Genomic DNA, 21,253 nt, shown 5'->3' with positions numbered 1-21,253 from the left:
CAAAACGTACAAGTGCTTTTTTCACGAGTAACCCAGCCTCACTTTAAAACAGAAACTATTTGAAATTCTACTTATACAGTTCAAATAGATATATAAGTTAGCTGGTATTTTAGTTGTTGGGTGGTATTACGAATAAGCATGGTCTTTTAAAAAATAACCTTGGATCCTAAGCACTGATAATAAAATCACAAAAAATCTAGTGACAATAATGAACAAGATCTACTAATATAACAAAAACCACTGAAAGCTTTCAAAAACATTTAAAAAAAATTAATTTCTTAAAGACATGTTGTTTAAACAAAAATGTTGGTAATAAAAGAGCTTTAATAAAACCAAACCGAAACAAATGACGAAATATGCCTGAAGATGAAGTTTTTAAGAAAGTTATTACCCATTCTTAATTTAATGTTTAGTATGTAGATAATTGAATACAATTATGTTTTGCTGGTGTAAAGAATTGTACATATTTGTTTCAAAACAGTGTAAAATATTGTGGACTTAAAGATAATGTGAAGTGCAATGTGGATGCGTCATTTAGGACAGATTTCGCAAATTTTGTCGTAAAAAAAATTTATATTTTATACTGATAGGAAAAATATCCAACTCTTACAAGTGAACCTAATATGCTATTTGTTTTGTTATTAAGTCTGTCCTTTTCATATTCTTACATGTTTTTATTTTGAACTGATTTTAATGTTAATAAATATACATTTAAAATCCCATCAGGCTAAAGCGCTTTTATATGCTTCACAATTTAAAAAAACTTTTTTTTTTATAAATATTAGCTTAAAACTTAAGAGTTAATGCTTTGACAAATAACGTATCATAAACAAATCTTGTTAAAATTTACATAGTTTAATACTTGTTATGCACAAAAAGATGGCCTTTCAATACAGAGTATTACAATTAAATAAAAAGCTTAGCATGTGCCAAGTGGTTGTTCAAACAAAGGAAGACAAACATCACCAGGAGGTTGTTCCAATTCTTGAGCAAAAACTTCCAAGTCATAGTCCCAGTTATCAAGGTAAAAAAAGTGAAAACACCTTCCCCCTTGTGCAACAACCTGATGAAAAATTGGATTTTTTTAAAGAAACATTTTTGGGAAATTCTCTCCGTCTCTTGAAATAATTTAAATGGTGTTATCTAATCAAATTGGATGCCTACCGATAACATTTCTCTGCAACCTTGGTTCAATCCAATTCCAATTACGTATGAGTGAATTCCTTGTAAAATAAGTTGATATGTTTGATCCTCCAACTGTCGTATCTTGTCCGCTCTTGAATTGAAAATGCAGTTTTCACATCTAAAAAGGAAGTCAAAGATTACTTTTCTGCGCAAAAAGTCCAACTCGTATGTTTATTTAACCTTACCCGTCCGTTATAAGAATAATATCTTGTTCAAAGTTGCCTTCTGGGTCGTAAACATCTGGATGAACCCTTCCACCATATGTTGGATGTAAAACAAATCTTCTCACATTTTCCAATGCGTTTGCTATACATGTTCTATGCCCAGCCAAACCGTATCTAAATACATTAAAATGTTAATTAAAAAGCGAGATCACTGAAGATCAAAACAAAAAAGTGTTATTACACAACCTTAGCATAAAACGTTTATTTTAGTTTACTTACATCACAGAATTAATTCTGTGGACTAACTGGTTTACGCTCAAAAAATTGTTTAGGTTTACGTAAACTCGGTGTATCCCACTAAATGATGTAATTGCAATTCTTGTATAGTCTCGGTGATATCTTATGTCTTCACACAGTACTGTTTAAATAAAAAATTGATATTAAAAGCGTTGGCGTTGAAACAAGTTTTTACTTAGTATGTAGGGGGTAAAACGTTGCTTCAATAGGTCGTGTAGTCGACATTCCTGTACTGCTAAAAAAGTGACATTGGTTACTTACATTTTACTATGGCGATTGCAATTCTTTGCAATTTTCTAAATCGTGCTCTTCCGATGCTATAACTAACATCAATCATAATAACCAGGTCTCTAGTTGTTTGTTCAGTCTTATAAATAAAACAGGTTTTAGTGCTTACCATAAAATCGTGGGCTAAAGTATTTAATAAACTTGACAGCGTAAGATGTACACAAAAAGTGTTGCCTAAGGCTAGGTTTTACTAAGCCATACCACTTGTCGTTTTTTTCTGTTGCTTTGGTTAGTGTTTGGTCGATTTTTGGAGCACGATGCACCGAGCGAAATACCTTTCGATCCCTTTAATTCGATTTTAGTGCAAGCGGGTTTAGCTTTGGGCCTCCCGACAACGTTTTTGGAAATACTGGGAAAACTTCGATCAGCAATGCCTCCTCCCCCGTTACTTCCTGCTTGGGATACAGAACCTCCCCCTCCCGAAGGGTCCGGTGAACCAAAGCTTGAACGGAAAGCTTGAGCAAGTACACGGGCGTTATCACATTTTTCTGTTTCTATAAAAAAAAATTAAAGAATAGTTAAAACTAAGAATTAACTTGTGTAATAATTAAATTTAATTTACTGATCAAAATACCGCTTCTACCTTTTTTACATCCGCTAACTTTGGATGTCCTTGTTCTAAACGATTCACCATTTGTTATAGATCCACAAACGGACCAGGGTCCGTATTTGCAACGCGCGTCATTTATAACTGTTGGTATTGGAGTTGGGGGGGTTCTTCTTGTGGTTGTCCTTTTGGTTGTTGCTGTTGGTCTTGTGGCAAAAACAAAACCTGAAAATTAAATTTTAAAAACAAAGAAAAAATTAAACAAAATTTTTAATTTAAAAATTTCTCAAAGTCTGACGTCCCACAAAACATTGTTGCAAAAACAGTTTAAAAAATAATTCACCTTAACCAACTAATTAAAAAAAAATTTTATACCATTTTGTCTATTAAAAAGAAAGCCTTGAGACTCGGATTCGATAACAAAACAGCACAGCAGAAATGCAGCTACTATAACCAACTTCATTTTCGAGCTAGCTAGTAACTATAAGCGAAAACATAAAACTTCGTCTGTACACTGGTCTTATATAGGTTTGTACTGAAGAAAAAGGCAAAATAATTTTCATTATACTGTTAAAAGTAGACTGCACTTTAATGACCTGAATTTTACGCAGTTTAAAGATAATTATTCTACGTTTTATGAGACTTACGCTGTAATATAAATTTAACAACTTTAAAAAAGACGAAACTAAAAATATACCTCAAATAAAATAAAAAAAAAAAAATTTATTTAATTTAATAAATTTTAGCAAGCTTGGGGTATTTTAATCAAAAGTCAACTTAAATTTTTTTTGCTAATCCTTGAATTCGAAGGAACAGAAGATAATCTTGTCTTGCGTATTTTGTCAACAAACGTTGGCGATAATTTTATAATCGCAACAACCTTTTATAGAAACTTTTCAATTATAAGAGGGCACAACCTGTCTTAAGTGAATGTGGTTTTTAAAAACTAAGGTTTTTTGCTTAAGGCTGTAACCAATGTTGTTACAGTTATCACGTAGTACCAAGTTACTTAATACACAAATTATTTTGTTGTTATTGAAGTTATAACATTTAAAAAAAATTGTAAGAGTTTTTAAACATTAGCGCTGTAACAAAATTGTTTTCGGCAATTAAATCTTTTTCGTTGAATTTAAATACGAAGAAATTAATGACAAGAAATTTTTCGAAGCTTAACAATTTGTTTTATTTATATGTAAACCTAAATTTTGCGAATCAATTTGAAGTGGTTTCGTAATATAATGCACAATTAAGGCTTAACTCATCAGATTTCGCAGATAACGACATTTTAATTGGAGATTAACATTTTATTTGGTATCGTGATTCAGAATTGGAATTTCCACTCAGAAATCCCCATAAATTAATTTAATTTTTTTATTATTTTATAACACTTCTGTGGTTATGCCTCACATGCTAGTTTTAGACTTTTAAATTAAAAACAAGATAACGAGATAAATGTTAAAATTCCGGGTCTATTTTAATCTGAAATAAAACCTTGAAAGAGCCTGGTACAGCCTCATAAACTAAATTTAGAATCTAACAAAAACGTCATTTTTTTAATTGACAGAAACCGATTTACGTCAGATTCGGCAAAACAGCGCAAACTCAGACTAAATCAACCTAATTAAATAGAACGCGGCTAATATGAATGCTAATCGCTTTTTAATAAAGTATTGCCAATAATATTTAACTTTAACCTTTAGTGTTTGAATGTTAGGTTATTTTTAAAACACATTAGTCTGTCTTGTTCGTGTTAAAACATAATTTTGTTTATTGGTAATGTCAACCTCTAAACCACATTTTTCAAATAAAAATAAATCATGTAACAGGTTATGGTACTTTATAACAAACTAAAGAACTTTAAAAATTTACCTCTAAACGTAACAAATTATACAAAAAATATTTTTGTAGAATTAAATTTATTCAATATTTTTCCATATATTACACTATTATACTATCTGTATAAATATAATGTTTAATTATGAATATATAAACCTTACATATGACTCACTTGTAATAAAAAGCAACAGTAAATTTCAAAAATTGGGCTTGTCATTGTCAATAGTTGAACTTGGAACTTTTTCGTAGTAATATCCGTTTTCATCTTTATGGTAAGATAATAAGATATGCGATATACAATAAACATGCTAAACTTGTACAGATATTTATAATAAACTAGAGTTAACTTATCTGTTCTATTTAATCCATCACGATTTTGCATTCAAAATTGTTCAACCGCTAGATAGCATACGCCAGCATTTTTTCACAACACAACAGCCAATCAAACAACAGCCAATCAAAATGACTTAATAAAAATCATCTGCTGATCGTAAAATAATAAAATAATAATTTTTCTTTGGCTTTATTGAAAACTACCCAATTTTAATAGTTATTCTATTATTAAAAATTAAGAATCACGTTTTTAAACTTTTTTGCCAAACTTCTAATTACGGTTAACTGAAACATACGCTTAATGTTTATACCTTAACACTGAATCACTACATAACCAATGATAGCTTATTCCTTTTTTTAATTGCAATATATTTAATAATTGAAATTGTATTTACTTTGAACACTATCTGGCACAAACGACATTTACTTATTTAACATAACATCTTTAAAACCCAAATTATTTGAGTTTAGTTTATTTTTAATAATATTGTTTTCTATTCCTCATTTTAAAATAAGGTAACTACTGTGTAGCAGTTCCATAATATAAGCTGTGCATTTTTACTAACTTTACTTTATTAAACCTAATAGAGAAGTTAAAACAGGCTAATAAAAAAACACGCGGAAAGCGAAGACCAAAAGGAATTTCTCGCGTCTCTTATTTCTTAGTTTTTGCACACGACGCACTGCCGAAAATTAGTATAATAATTGCCAGTGGAAATTTAAAACAAACGCCTCCTCGATTTAGGCAATTCGCTTTAAACAAAATAGGTAAGGCCTTTACATTAGCCTCATCCTATAGGCGAAATATTTTCTTTTTTGGTAACAAAAATGTGTTTATTTAGCATAAAAAATTTAAACTAAACACTCTTTAATTATCAATCATTAAATCTATTTATAGGCTTTGCAAACTTAGAATATACATTTTGACCACAATGTTTTTGTTAAAATTTTCAGGTTGTTTAAAAAAAAAGAAAGCAATAACTGGTAAAACTAATTTTTTAGTCAACGTAACCAACAACAGAGTTAAAATTGTTTCCCACACTATAACAAAATTTAGGAGAGTGTCAATCAACTTTAAACAGATTTTCTCGCAGAATCGCAAAGTTGGGTTAAGTCGGGAGGCAATACAAATACAGCGGTACGATTTAAATTCTATAAAATCCTTCCAGTTCTCTTCTAAGCACTGTGTTTTCCATTGGCAGTAAACCTTCATGGTAAGATTAGAGGAAATAAGTTCTTCTTTACGGTCAACGTTGAACAAACTGCACCAAATCGCAGAAGTCTTTGGTTCGGGAAGCAATACAAAGAAAGCACGTACGACTTGAATAACATCTCCTGTCCTTGCCACTTTTAATAATGCACTGTGTTCCATTGGCAGTAAATCCATCATGGTAAGCTTTAAAGAAATGAGTTCTTCTTTACGGTCAACGTTGAACAAATTTTCTTGCAGAATCGCAGAGTCGTTAGTTCAGGAAGCAATACCAATACAAAACCATACGACTTAAGTTAGGACTCCTGTCCTTGCCACTTTTTAAATAGGCACTCTGTTTTCCATTAGCAATACAAATAAAGGGCGTAAGACTTTTTGCGTCTTAATACTTGATTAAAGGCCCGTTTACACTAAATTACTTAAATTAAGATATATTTTGACTGATGTAGTTGCACCCGACACCAATAAAGTATAATAAATTTTTTAAATTTCTTAAAATTAATGCATAAAAGTAATTTTTAAACAAAAATAAATAAAAATTTATATAGGAAACTTAGTAATCGCGACAAGTTCGCGTCTGGTGTAAACACTCGCCTACGCACAAATCTCCTGTTAGCGCGAACTTTTTTAACTTACATCTTCTGTTTTTGCCACTTTATATCAATGCACTGTGTTTTTTATATACTCTAAACCTTCGAATGCGAAAACTATGACTTAAGTCTTGAACCGAATATTATTAACATTTACCTAGGTAGAAACAAGAGGTAAATTGAGATCCTGAGCAAATGAGTTAGGTTATAGCTTATACTTTATAAGTGTTTTTCTTTCATGGTGACTTAAAAAGCTGCATTGTATAAATTTGCAAAAAGTAAAAGCAAGGCAGCGTTTAAATTTTAAAATAAAATCTGGATTAAATAACCAATCAATAAAATTTAAAATCCCTACAAAAGTTAAGTAAAGATATTGTGTAAAAATAATAAATAAATATTTTTTTAAGTAACGTTTTTTTAATTTAAAAACAATTTAAAAAAAAGTTAAAAAAATAATTAAGGGAAAAAATAAAAAATAAGATATTTTTTAGTGTACACAAAAAGTTTTTATATTTTGTTAAAACAATTATTAATTTAAAAATTGATAAACAAAAGAGACTTTAAATTTCTGTATAAGCTGTATAAGTTCATTAAAAAAATGCTAATTAAAATCGACAATATGTTTATGTTTTAATGCTTATTATCTATTTCTTTATAAAACCAGTAGATCGGAAAAAAACAACGGTCGCAAAACATTTAATCAATTTCTTGAAAATCCTTGCACAGATCGCTTAATTATTTTTGACATTTCTTAATTTTTAATTTTTGTTAATTAATCCATTTATTATAATTTATCATTTACGTTTATCAAGAATTTAATTAATTTTTATATTAAATAGCGTTTTAATAGAAATTTTTAATGACATTGTTATTGATAAAAAAATATAATAAAATTTCACTTATTTCGAAACCTTATTTAAATTTAAATTGCATATGTTCATATTTTAAACAAATAATATTATAAACATGTAATTTAAATGCATAAAACAATGTCATACTTATTTATTTATAATTACCAAAATTCAATAATTCAAAAATCCTTAAACCAATATTTTCAATTTTATATTAATCGAAAAAAAAACTCAATTATAATATAGCGTTAAATACTCTCACATATTGGCGACCTATTAATTCAACGCGTATTGCAATTCTTCAGTAGCAAAGCCAAAACACAAACAAATAAAAATACAAGATAATAAGCATGCGTATAGCGCGGCCTATATATATTTATTAAATCAATATCATAAAGAAAATCGCATTAAAATACAAAATGTCCCGTTTGCCAATTTAAATTTGCGGGGTTTTAAGCAGTGTAAACAGAAGCGATAAAATCCAATCAATTTTCATTTTCCCTTCGGTTAATTGCATCTGGGATGAGTGTAGACATAAACTGAAACTAATAGAATGGAAAAAAACTTGCGCTGAAGAGTGGAGGGGAAAAAAGAAAAAATATTTTGGGCTGTATAGAGTTTGGTTGCGCGGATTTCTGACTATAAACGTAGAGATTACGGCATAAGCTATCGGGATAAATTCAAAAAAACTTTACATTTTTTGTCAGTATTTATTTTTTGTAGTTCATAAAATTAGAATTATTTTAAAATTATTTTTAATTTAGTTAGCGTATTCTTAAGTTTTTCTACTATAGTTAGTATTTTTTTTATTTAATAAAGCTTAGGAATTCTATTAAAAAAAGATTAAATCATAATTAAATAAAAAATGGCAGTTCTTAAATTTTATTTCTTTAACTATATTTTTTTAAATTTTCAGGTTTAGTTATTAAGTAATGAATGCTACGTACGCTATGCACCCTTTTCTATCGTTTTGTTACCCAAGTTTAAATGGTTTCGGATCCAATCAAGAAGCTATTTTAAAATCTCCAAAAACCTCGGAAAATGAAAATTTAAATCAAGAACAAAAAGTAATTTTTTTGCGCTTGGTTGTTTAAAAAAATAAATAATATTTAAATTTAAAATTAGAAAGTTTTATAATTTTAAAATGGCGATTTAGTAAAAGCAAAATTTTTTTCATTAATAATAATTAAATTTTTATCTGTAGTTTAAAAAAAAATAAATTATTTAAAAAATATTAATTTGTTAATTTATTGTTAACAGACGCCTAAACAGGAAAGTCTAGAATTTAATGCGACTCAGGTTAACCCACAAGATCATGAGTTTTTCTATCAACGTCGCATGTTCTCACAACGCCAATTTTCACCGTTTGGAGATTCAATTTTTTCAAGATATAATAATTCAAACGGTAAGAAAAATTACAAAACTCATAAAAAACAAAAATCAAGGAAAAATATATTTTAAAATTCCGATTCCTTTAATTTTTTTAATTAAAAGACCCTTTCAATTTCTTTAGTTAAAAAAATAATTTAAAAAACAAATCTTTAATTTGCATAAATATTAATGAAATTAATTCAACTTTGTTTTATTCAATCAAATACGTCAAACAATTCAATACACATGTGCATTGATTATTAGACATCTAAAATAAATTATTAACAATATTATTGACTAAATCAATTATGTTTATTTCAACAAGATTAACTAGACAACTATGTTAATTTATTTTTTAAATCGAATACTTTAATATGTATATTTAAATGGCGATTTTAAGTAGAAAAAATTTAAAAAACAATATTTAGTAAAATATAACAATTTTGTTGTTTTATTTTTTCCGCAGAGCCTTAATACAAAAAACAAACAGTTTTTTATTGGCAATTTTAAATACGATTTATACCAAACTAATATTACATCGTTAAAAAATATATTAACGTTATCCAATATTTTAAATTTAATAATAAAATCAAATTTAAATTGTTAAATGTATAATACAATATGGTAAACTACCCAAAATGGCGTATTGTAAATTAAATACGATATATTCAACCCAGGTGTTTAAGTTTTTTTTTACAAAATAACAATTCACAAATAGTAATAAACTTTAAAAAACACGAGCGTAGAAACCAGAAATCGAATTTTTTTATTTTAAGTAATTCAACTTTACATCAATCAAGTTCAAGGCAGTGTAGTTAATTGAACAAATTTAATAAAATGAATGCAATTTGATACGGCTTAGTTTTATTACTTAAAAATCGCAAAAAAACATTCGGTCTAACTAATATTTATTTCTTTATCTATTTTAAATTTTTATTTTTATTAAAAACTTATTCAATTTTTTTGGCTTTATTATAAACTTTATTTAACTTTATTTAATTAATAAAAATATTGTATTTATTTAACAAAATATTGAATATTTAAATTATATTTTTAGTACAAAAACTGTTACTTTTTTATTTAAATAAAAACGACCATAATTAAATTTAGTTTATATTAAACCAAGAGATATACTGAAATATAGAAAAGAAATAAAAATATAAACTCAAAAGTTCAATTAAATTTATTTTTTTTAAAGTTAAATCCCAGAAAAAAAATTAATCCCAGAAAAAAAATCCAGAAAAAAAATTAAAGTTGCGTAAAATTTCTCTAATTGAAACACAATCATTCGGTTGTAATAAAACAGCCGAAGAGTCGCGCGAACGCTTTAATGTGACGTCACAAGTAAGGGCCGCCCGATTACGTTACTCGTGCGTTAACTTGATGACGTCACAGAACGGTTCCGCTCCCGATGTCGCGAATACGCGATCGGTTGTCAATCGTTTAAGTGAAACTGATCTACGTCACGTGACCAAACGAATCGATATGTTTTATTAGATTAATTAGCGACGTTATTGAATATGAGGATTGGACAACGAGGCTTGTCAGTTTTCTTATTGCAATTTACGGTCGAAGAGTTGGTCCTTTTATTAAATGAGCGCCTCATTAAGGGTCGAGCATAAAATCCATAATTTTAGAAAAATTATTAATTAAAATTGAAATATTTTTCGTTAAGGAATATTTTTATTGTTAACTTTCTTTTGTTACTTCAAGATTGGCACAAAAGACCTTTTTCCCAGAGCTGGTATAGCCTCTATTCAATAATTTGTAGCACAAATTTCGATAAACTTTTTCCATTTATTAGTTCAAATTTTATTAGAAATAAATATGTTTAACATAATTTTTACGCTATTTTTAATTACTTTACATAAAATTTTTTTATAAATCCTAATTTAAATATAAATAAAAAGACAAAGCTTACAATAAATGACCTTTTTTTAGGCATGAGTCTAGATGAATATTGCAACGAGAGCGGGGTGAATAAAAGAAGAAGATCGAGAACTAACTTTAGTTCTTGGCAACTCGAAGAATTGGAAAAAGCTTTTGCAAGTTCAAACTATCCTGATGTTTATATGCGAGAAGCTCTTGCTTTGAGACTAGATCTGGTCGAGTCACGAGTCCAGGTATATATTGGGACATCATATTATATTAAGATAATCAATATTTTAAAGTTACTTTGCATTTTTTTTATTTAATTAATCTATTTTTTTAATTTTGAGTTATATAAAATTCCTTTTTATTGCCATATGCATTTTACTCTATTTTTATTATTTAAACAAAACAAATTCAAAGATTTAGGACGCTGTTATGAAAAACAATCATTATAATGAAATTATTGGCTTGCGCACAAACTAACAAGTCGTATCAGGTGTTCTTGAATGTAAAATTACACGAAGAATAACTCCTAACAAGCGATCAGCTATTTTGTGGGATTAAATCTAGCACATTCCCGACTAAAATTATTGGCTTTAAAGATCTGTTCAATAACAAGCATCAATTTAGATCGCTATTCCCATAGATATAAACTACAAGAAAAAAAACGAGTTCGAAAAACCTGATATTATATTAGCGCGGCTCTCACGAAATTGTCTTCTTTGTGTAATTTACGTTTGTGTTCACCCAAAAAAGTTAATATATTTCGAACATCAAATCAGCGCTGATCGTACGGGATTTGTTAGTCTTTGTTCGAACAAATTTAGGGCTTTATTTTTCGGGTTAAACATAAACTATCATCAATAGAATCCAGTACAATTTTCAACGCTTGGCTTGGTCGAATACTATAATTGAAACCCAGCAATTTGTTCGGGCTAATTCAGTTGATCCACACCCTGTATATGGATTTAGGTTTTAAACCGAATACAATTTAATCCTTGATTTTATTTGTGTGTTTTTTCCCTCCACAACTGCGTCTAAATTATAGCCTATAATAACAACTTTATACACTGTATGACGTGAAAGGATGTAACAAATTTTATCTAAGGTTAAAGTAATTTTAAAAAAGAACACCACAAATCTAGCGAAACCATCCAAAGTAAATTAAAAATATTGAAAAAAAAGACATGTCGTTTTAAATGTTTCTTTTTATAAGCCCAAAAATCGGTAAAATTATTAATAAGCTTTTTATTTTATATATATTACAGAATTTCAACCAAACTTGAAAAAGTAACAAAACTTATCTAAAAAAATCAAAAACTTATTGAAAACTAAAACAAAATAAATTGACCGTTTTAGCAACCAATAAATCCATTTAAACAAACATCTTTAATTAAAACATTTTAAAATTCCTACTTGTTAAATATAAATTGATTTTTCTAACTTTAAATTTTTTTGTGTTAAATTTTTTTATGAATTTAGATTTTTATGAATTTAAATTTTTATTTTGTATTAATAGGTTTGGTTCCAAAATCGGAGAGCAAAATGGCGGAAAAAGGAAAATACCAAAAAGGGACCGGGAAGGCCGCCTAGAAACGCTCAACTAACTATTTGCTCGGGTATGTTTAACGATAAAAGTTAATTGAAAATATTCATTGTGATTTTATGTAAAATTTTAAAATTAAGAAAAAAAAAATAATCAAAGCTATCTTGTACAAAGTCAGTTAATTAAAACAAATTATTAACTTAAAGTTGCAATAATATAAATTGGTTTTTTTAAATTATATTTCTAATTGAATAAAATAATTGTCAAAAAATGAATAATTTGGTAATTATTAAGGTGAGCCAATGAACGAAGAAGAAGTAAGAAAACGAGAGGAGCAAAGACTCGAGAGAAAAAGAAAGAAGGCAACCCAGCAAAATTCTCTCGCAAAACAGAAAAGTCCGGGAAAATTCCAGCCCCAAAACGAGGCTCTAACAAACGGCAAAACTGCGGTCATTGATTACCTGAAATCACGACATTTGGGGCCAACTCTATTACCATTTAACCCAGAAACACGACAAAGCGATGTTATTTCTCCAGATTTACCCGAGAACGACGCTGATAAAAGTGATGACAATTCAGCCTTAGACCTATCGATCGTTTCACGAAAGATAAAAGAAGTTTCAGAAGACCGAGTAGGCTTCGTTAAGCCGTCGGTATCAAACTCGGGAGAGTCCCTGTCACCTACGTTCGAATCTACAAGTAGTTTTAAAATCGACCATATTTTAAACAAATCTCCTAGTTCGAAGATTAACAACTCTGCCCAATTCCCAATTTCTTCAAACTTGTTTAGAAATCGCTCCTTTGAGAGCGGGAAATCACCTCTCGGCGCGTCCCCTTACTCCCACGATCTACGTTACCCTGTGAATGACTTTTTAAATCGTGCCAACTTATTGTCGTCCTCTATGAATCACGTGATACCAACGGTGTATCAGCCTTCTGCTCTTGTGAGCAATTATGCAAAACTTTACCAGAGATATCAGATGCAGCTTAATGCGTTGTCTGGCCATTTTCTGCCTAAATAATCAGGAAATAACCGAGTAAAAATGAACACAATAATTCACTTATTGCAAGGTGATAGAGACTTTCAAAACATCTCGACTTTTGATGTTTAGCGAAGACTGAAACGTCCAAAACTATTTATATAATAAAATACTTTAAAAAATTGTTTCTGTTTAAAAAATGTAAGTTGGCAAAATTCCCTTTTTCTACTTCTGACTTCTATTTAGTTCATTAAGTTCTGATACCTTAAATCTATATAATTGAAGCGTTTATATAGTAATATTATGATTGTGTATTTACTGCAGAGAAGTGATGCAACAAAATAATAAAGTTGTACATTTACGTTTTAAAAAAAATAAATAAACATTAAAAAAGAAATTTTTTGTTGTGATAATACCCAATCCCGCAAGACCCCGTAAAAAATATATTAAATATAAACCAAATTTATTTTTTTTACAAAAATGTTTTAAAAATTGAAGCAAAAAAAATGTCGTTCAAAGCATGCGATATCTCTGTACAGGATTTGTTCCTTATTTCGCGCTAAAACCTGAAAGCTATACTTACAAAGCTCAAAAAAGCCTAAAACGCAAAGTTTTGTTAGTCTGGTGTGTCGATTACATTCATAGCTACCACGCCGTCGGTTTTACTAGTAACAAAAATTTTTTTCGTCGCGTTTTTTTTCGAGGCGCCGTAAATATGAGAGTTTTGCATGTGTATGCCGGGCGCGGTTGGCGACGTTCTATCGCCGTCTTGCGGAAGTTTGTAGGAGATATTTCCGTAAATTCTCATGAACGGACAAATGTTTAAAATAAAGTGACAGAAGTCTGTGCGAATTCCAAACCACCCTAAAAAATCATAAAATAACTTGTTTTATGTTTTTTTTACATATCAATTAATGGAATTAATTATAAAAAAAAAACACAATTGGGCCGTCTACTTACATTTGTTACCACTTTTGCTACCGAAAGACCCGATAATTAAAGCAAATATACTAATGTGAAGTGGTATAAATATATTTGCCCAACTCATATTATTAACTCCGTCTAGACGATAAGCCAATAAAACCTGACAAAAAATTTAATAAATTTTTTTTTTTATTATTTTATTCAAGTTGAACCTACCTGAAAAGTAAGTAATGGTATAACTACAAGTAGCCAAGTGCAGGCTAATACTAGATGGGATCTTCGGTCTGATTCTGGAAATGTTGACCTAAAATTAATTCATTGCAAATTTAAGGTTTGATTTTTATTGTTTAAAAATTTTGGCAACATTTTTTTTTTTTAATAACCTACAAAATATAAATATTACAAAAAACAAAAAAAAATTTATCAAAAAATGTTATTACAAAACTGATAACCTTTCAAAAAAATAATTCATTTAATATTTTAAAAAGCCAATCAATTTAAAATTTTTATTTGATAACAAATTATTTTTCTACATACCTAAAAAAGATAAGTGTCCATATAAAGTAGTATAAAACCACAATACTTGGTAAACACATGACTATCCATAAAGGTATGAACACTGCGGTCCATGCCCAGTTAACTATGTTGTCCAATTTTAAAGCAAGGAATATAAATAAAAGTAAATTCACTGATAACACAATTTCAAGCTGTAAAGTTAATAAAAAATGGGTTTTAATAAGGTTAAAAATTTTCAATTTAGAATCTATATATAATTATGGTAAATATATATAGCCTTTATAACTTATAAACTTTGAAAAATTAAATAAAAAATTAATTATTACAATTTAAAAAGCATTTAATATTGTTATGTACATATGGTATAATTTTATGCAGATTTTATAAATAAATGCTATCAAAAATCTAAGAAATAACACTTACTTAATTTGTTGTTTACCCTACTTAAATGGATAAAACAATATTTTTGTGATAAAAACAAAATTCTACCTCAAAAGATCGGTCATGCTTAAATCCCCAAATCCAAGCGGCAACCGCAACAGGTGAAGCAAAAAATAAGGGAGTAAAAACTAACAGCCACATATTTTTGGTGCCATTAGATTCAATGTTATCACACAACAACAACTCAAACATTAACATAAGAAGGTGCATGCCCACTGTAATAAGCATTGCTTTGTAGTCAGTGTAACTACCATCTCTTTCTGATCTAAAAATGAAAATATAAGAATAATAAATAAAGCTTGGTTTTACAAGTAACAACAAAACCAAACCATAAAAAAGTTGAACTGAATTTAGATTTATTACCTGTATTCTGGATGTGTGCACCAAACCACACTTCCACTGACAGCACCAGTAATAACAAGCAAATTGAGAAGCCATAGAGGTGTGAAAAGTGCCCATGTACACCAATCAATATTACCGTTTAGTCGCAAAGAAATTAAGATCGAAAAAGGAAGAAGACATCCGAAAAATACAAATTTACTAAAAAAAATCCAGAATTTACAAATGTTTAGTATATTAACAGTATAAATTAACTACAACTAATCTTACCTTGCGTTAAAATCTTTAAAAATCTCTTTTAAATCCATTTTCTTACAAATATAAAAAGCAAAGCGCGATAAAACATAAAAACTTATTTTTTTTCTTTTCTGTGTGTCGGGTGAAATTAATAGTCAACTATAACAGAGTCACTAAAATATTGTTTATCCTCTTTTAAGTTTAGTTTCTGTAGTGACATAATTATTAAAAAAACAGAACAACACAACTTGCAAGTAGTGTTCTTGGTATAAAAAACTAATTTGGTGGGTAACAAATTTTTTTTTAATATGAAAAAACATTAAAGAACATTTATAACTACAAAAATTTATATTTAAAGTTTAACATATTAATTTCGTTTTTAAATTTAGATGCTAAAGAACAACATTAATGTTTTTTCAAACTCAACAATCTTTTTTATTTAATAAAATAATTTATTAGGCTTAATTGTATTATATATTGCATGCAAGTTAAATATTTTAAACATTTTAAAAGTTATAATAACACAAAAATCTCTAAATTAAAATGTTATAACAAATTTTATCATTTAAAAGGAACCAAAACTAGAATTAATATAGCATATAGCACAGTGCATATTTTAAATATTCATTAACCCAATAAAGTTATTCATCGTCTTTAGTTTTATTTCTTTTTCCTAAAAGATACATGGCTATAACAGATGCAAATATAAATCCATACAAATAATTAAGAAGTTGTCGAACTCTCGGAGAAACAGTAAACAAACTGGTAACTTTGGTATCATTACCATTCTGTGACTTTTCGTCGACATTTTCTTTATGTATTTTGTCTAAAATATTAGTTTTGTTATAGGTATATTAAAACATAAGTATATTATATAGCAACTTGATTTTTTTACCTAATTTTTCTTTATAAAGTTCATATTCTCCCGTAGAAAACCGGTTTAGGTCAGAAGATCTTCCAAATGCTTCAAGATCATAATTTTTTCTTGTGATTGGATTACCTAATATATCATAAGCTTCTCTTATCTAAAAATATCCGAAAAGTTTCTGTATAAAAAGATTTAAATTACCAAATTATTATGGTATTACACATAATATTTCTTTTTTAAAAACTAACCTTTAGAAATTGATCAATTTTATCTGTATCTTTATTATCCAGTTGCATAGAATCTGGATGAAATTGTTTAGTTAGTTCAATATAAGCTTTCTTTATTTCATTAGTTGTTGCTGTTCTCCCAATATTTAGCACTTCATAATAATTTGAAAGTAAAATATTGTTTTTTCCAGTTGTTAGGGTTCTTGAAATATTGAAATTTGTAATGTTTAGTTTTTGCAGCTTTAAAGTCTTGTAATGATTGACTTTATTACATTGCAAATATAAGCAGGCCTTTATAAGGAATTGTTTGTTGCACAACTTTCCATAAATCAACATTGTTGTCAGAAAACTATCTTTACATTTAAAAGGATATCCTTAAACTCTAAAGCATAAGAAAATGGAAAAGCATTATAATTACAAACTAAGATTTTAATTAAACAAAGCACAATATTTTTAAATAAAGTTTTGCATGTAAATATTAAGCTACCTATAAGCTTACAACTAGCACCATAACATGATTAAAAAATAACCAAAATATAACATAATAAAACAAGAATTAAAATTGAAAATAAAATGACCAAACAAAAATTAAATTAGTTCATCATGATTTAATTAATAGGAACTTATAAATGTTAAATTCACAGTTTTTCAGTAAAAAAGTATCATTTAAAAAAGTTATTGAATATTTTTTTATAAAAATGAAATTGGATTGCAAAAAATGAATAAATAAACAATTATTGGGTGTATAAACTTGCTGCAAACACAATATCTCGTTTGATCAATTCTGAACATTTCTCCATTTTGGCATGTAATGATGGATCTCCAATCACTTTTGCAGCATTTCTTACATCCCTGCAGGTTTCATTTAGCCTTTGAATTGCCCTCACAATGACACCTTCTTGAACAGAGGTAAGGCCTGTGATGTCTTTAAAACTTGTGCCCTTGGCCCATTCATATACAACTTCTACAAGACCAAATTTCAAAGCAGAAACAAAGTCATCAACTGGAATTCGAATCCCAAAATCATATTGTACCTGTCCAATTGTAGTTGCAACATCTATAATTTTCTTCATTCCTTCTTTGAGTTTTGGAGTAAATGTAACCTCTTCTAAATCGACTCTTTGTTGAAACACGGCACATGATAAAAGAGCTACAATTTCTGTCGGATCCAAAGTAGCAAAAACATTTTCAAACACAAGTTCAGTTAGAACAATTTCATGAGATGATATCTCACAAGCAACTCGTCCTTTTAGCTGCACAGCTCCACCAGTGTCCACATATTTGAGATGCTTTAAAACTTTTACTCTTTGCTCATATTCAGGAAGCAAATGCAAACTTGCTTCACTTAGCAAATACTTTAGTTTATCATACTCACTTTTAAGTTTTAAAAAAGCCTCCACTTCAACTATTTGTGAGTTAAATCGAGGTAAGGTCGGACAAGTAAAAGCATTTTTTATCGACTCTTCTAGTGACTTTACTCTAGTCACCATCTCAACCAATTCAATTTCATTTAAACCAAGATCACTGAAAATATCAATTGACGTTAATCCATCTTGATTTGATTCAACCAATCGCATTAACTCTTGTGTTGCAACACTTGTACACTGTAAAGGTGGATCTTTACTAAATCTTGGATGTTGCCTTTTACTGAAATCAGCCATAATGTGTTCAGCATTAATTCTTAAAGTCTTTGTGGTAACATATAAAATTTCTTTAGGTTTAACTTCAATGACAGCATGCTTTACATTAGCTTCAGGGTGAAATAATTTTCTACCAAGTATATTAGAAGGATGCCAAACGCTTTCATCAATTTTAGTTTCTAAATCATCACATAAAACTAAAATTGTGAATGTGATTTGGGCTTTAGAAGTGTTTGCCTTGAGAGTTACTGCAATATGCTGTTTGTATTTTTCACAATCTAGAATAATTACTCTGCCAGGTTGCATCATTCTAATCCCAGAATTACTTAAAAGACTTAGCTCTTGTACTTCACATCTTAATACCAATAATTCCTGGCAGGATTCAAGATATTGCTGGTAATCCGTGTTTGCAATTAGTTCCTTAACCTCATATTTTGTTTCCATTTCAGCGTGCAGTTCTTTTAGTTTTTTCTCTTGGGCTTTTGAATCTTTTCTTGCATTGAATTCAGAAAAACTTCTTTTCATAACCTCCTCAACACGAAGTTGTTCAACTCTAAGCAAGTTAAGAATCATACCGTAGGTTAAACGAAACTGAGACTCCAACTTTGTTGGTTTACCTAACATCATTAAATGCAGTTCCGACATCTCTGGGACATCACCCTTGCAAAGAAGAATAACGGTTCCAGTTGAATCAAGACCCCTCCTCCCAGCTCTTCCAGCCATTTGAATATACTCCCCCGGTAGAAGACTTCTCATTCGAGTACCGTCATGTTTCCGCATGTTATCAAAAACCACAGTTCGAGCTGGCATGTTTACTCCCATTGCAAAAGTCTCTGTTGCAAATAATAGCTTAACTAAACCTCTTGCAAACAACATTTCCACAACCTCTTTAAGTATAGGTAAAATGCCGCTGTGGTGTACACCCAATCCACGAGATAGCAATTGAGAAATTTGTAATACTTGGGGCAATTTACTATCAGTGCCTTTTAGTTTTTGAACACACTTGTTAAAGAAAACATGAATTTCACTTTTTTCTGTTGAAGTTGTGAGATCAAGTGACTCCAAAATTGCTGCATTTTCATCACAGCGTCGGCGGGAGAAAGTAAACGCAACAATTGGTAATTGGTCCTCCTTTTGCAACCGATTTATTAACGACAACCAAATTCCTTTATCGGCAATAGGGTTCCCACCACGCTGAACTTTAGCCCCAAAAGTTTTTCTGTGCTTGCTTTGTCTTTCATTTTTTGCAGCAACTGCTTTTTTGTAACCGAGCGTTAAAAACTTACGATCGGAATCAACCAACAAAAACAACTCCTTACTAGTTTTTGAACTATTACCAGTGTAAAGATAATGCTCTAATGGTACAGGGCGTTTCAAAGTACTGATCACATAAATCTTTTTCTGTTTGGTTCTTCCAATCCAGTTTGCAAATTCCATTGTGTTAGGCACAGTTGCACTCAACAGAATAACATTGCAATGTTCAGGCAACATTATTAGCACCTCTTCCCATACCACACCTCTCTCCAAGTCATTGATATAATGTACTTCATCAAAAATGACCCATTCCAGGTCCCTTATTACATCAGAGCCATTATATAACATTGATCTCAGAATCTCTGTTGTCATAATTAGACAAAAACCGTCAGGATTAATTTGCACATCACCGGTAATCAAACCGACATCTTTAAAAGTTTGTTTAAAGTCTCGAAACTTTTGATTGGACAATGCCTTAATAGGACTCGTGTATATAACCCTAGTCATGTTTTTTGCTGAGAGAGCTATTGCATATTCCGCAACAACAGTTTTTCCTGCTGATGTGTGAGCGGCAATAAATACGCTCTGGTGATCTTCCAGTTTCAGGACTGCTTGTTTTTGAAACGTGTCCAACTCAAATGGAAATTTATGAGCCATGTTTGGAATGCGTTGATGGAAGTCCTTAATTTTAACTGAAATGTCAACCTTTTCTGCCCATACTCCTTCTATTATTGATTTAACTTCAACTTTTTTAATAACAATGACTTTTTCTGGTAAGCTTTTAGGTTCTGGCAAATCTGGTATAAGATCAACCAGTTCATTATCGGTTTCATGATTTTGAATAGGGGTGTCCTTTTCAGTTCTTTCTTTTTGAGAATTTTCATCAAGTTTAACATCTCCAAAATCGGAAAAAATGTCTTCGACGTTGAACATTGTTGAACTTTTTTGTTTTTTAAAATTGATTCCACTTTCAAAACCAGGAGGACAAGTTTTAAGATTCTCCTCAAAATTAATCACATTTTCCGTTTTATCCTCTAATATTTCATCTATTTCTTTCATTCCACCCGGCCAGAAAGGAAAACTTGTCGAAGTCCCTCGTAATGCTTCAGTGGGTAACCCAGGGGCCCGAAATAGAGAACATGAATTTTTGGGGGTCAAGTTCAACCCTTCATTAACATTTTCCTCGTAGAAACCCAACAGTTCTCCAGAAGTTGGATTTCTATGAACTTGAATGGACGACTGAAGTGGACAAATATCTGTTGAGTATAACTCAGATAAATTTACTTCTTTGGGTAAAAATGTTTGGGTATGTTTTGGATGGTGAACATCCAACCATTCTGGAGAACTTAGAAATCGATTCTCGATTTCTTTGTTAAAATTTGGCAATACTGGGGGTATTCCATTTGGAAGTAAAGAAGGAATTATCCCAACTTTGTCTTTGATTTCATGTTGGTCTTCAACAACTACCACATCACCTGATAAATTAGTTTCCAAAAGTCGAAATTTTAAATGTTCCTCATTTTTTGTATCGCTCATTATTATCTTGTAATGCTCACCTAAAGTACAGTTAAAGTTTAAAAATAAGCTAACAATCAAAGTATATATATTAAGACTAAATAATTAATAAACTTTGCTGCAAGTAAAAACGTTTTAACGTGATGCAATTTCATCTAAAGGTGATTTCCCGTTCGGTTAAAACCCTACTTTAAGTGATGCCATTTAATTAACATTTTTTTA

At 29.4% G+C, this 21,253-nt stretch overlaps 4 protein-coding genes across 4 annotated transcripts; all 4 read right to left on the bottom strand.

Annotated features, from left to right (window-relative positions):
• Window positions 1-623: 623 nt before the first annotated feature.
• Window positions 624-3,010, bottom strand: LOC145762054 (uncharacterized). The gene is made up of 8 exons (XM_082574627.1): window positions 2,857-3,010; window positions 2,518-2,706; window positions 2,136-2,428; window positions 1,908-2,013; window positions 1,629-1,767; window positions 1,371-1,523; window positions 1,165-1,303; window positions 624-1,063 (listed from the first exon to the last, which is right to left on the bottom strand). Exons 1-8 carry the CDS (start codon window positions 2,942-2,944, stop codon window positions 920-922), a joined length of 1,251 nt encoding a protein of 416 aa, XP_082430753.1. The 5' UTR covers window positions 2,945-3,010; the 3' UTR covers window positions 624-919.
• Window positions 3,011-13,367: 10,357 nt separating this feature from the next.
• On the bottom strand, window positions 13,368-15,679 carry LOC145749427 (transmembrane protein 185B-like). Its single transcript, XM_082565193.1, has 7 exons — window positions 15,561-15,679; window positions 15,315-15,491; window positions 15,000-15,216; window positions 14,532-14,701; window positions 14,211-14,298; window positions 14,031-14,154; window positions 13,368-13,934 (listed from the first exon to the last, which is right to left on the bottom strand). Exons 1-7 carry the CDS (start codon window positions 15,596-15,598, stop codon window positions 13,687-13,689), a joined length of 1,062 nt encoding a protein of 353 aa, XP_082421319.1. The 5' UTR covers window positions 15,599-15,679; the 3' UTR covers window positions 13,368-13,686.
• A 425-nt stretch (window positions 15,680-16,104) lies between these two features.
• On the bottom strand, window positions 16,105-17,027 carry LOC145763567 (uncharacterized). Its single transcript, XM_082575034.1, has 3 exons — window positions 16,644-17,027; window positions 16,423-16,552; window positions 16,105-16,353 (listed from the first exon to the last, which is right to left on the bottom strand). The coding sequence occupies exons 1-3, from the start codon at window positions 16,956-16,958 to the stop codon at window positions 16,169-16,171; spliced, it is 630 nt and encodes a 209-aa protein (XP_082431160.1). The 5' UTR covers window positions 16,959-17,027; the 3' UTR covers window positions 16,105-16,168.
• Window positions 17,028-17,122: 95 nt separating this feature from the next.
• Window positions 17,123-21,060, bottom strand: LOC145753316 (superkiller complex protein 2-like). Its single transcript, XM_082569729.1, has one exon. It carries the CDS (start codon window positions 21,050-21,052, stop codon window positions 17,357-17,359), a length of 3,696 nt encoding a protein of 1,231 aa, XP_082425855.1. The 5' UTR covers window positions 21,053-21,060; the 3' UTR covers window positions 17,123-17,356.
• Between the last annotated feature and the right edge of the window lie 193 nt (window positions 21,061-21,253).

This window comes from Corella eumyota, chromosome 1 (assembly GCF_963082875.1).
Source record: "Corella eumyota chromosome 1, kaCorEumy4.1, whole genome shotgun sequence".
Classification (NCBI taxonomy): Eukaryota; Metazoa; Chordata; class Ascidiacea; order Phlebobranchia; family Corellidae; genus Corella; species Corella eumyota.
Note: the sequence above shows the minus strand (reverse complement) of the source record. Positions and strands in the feature narration are given on the sequence as shown.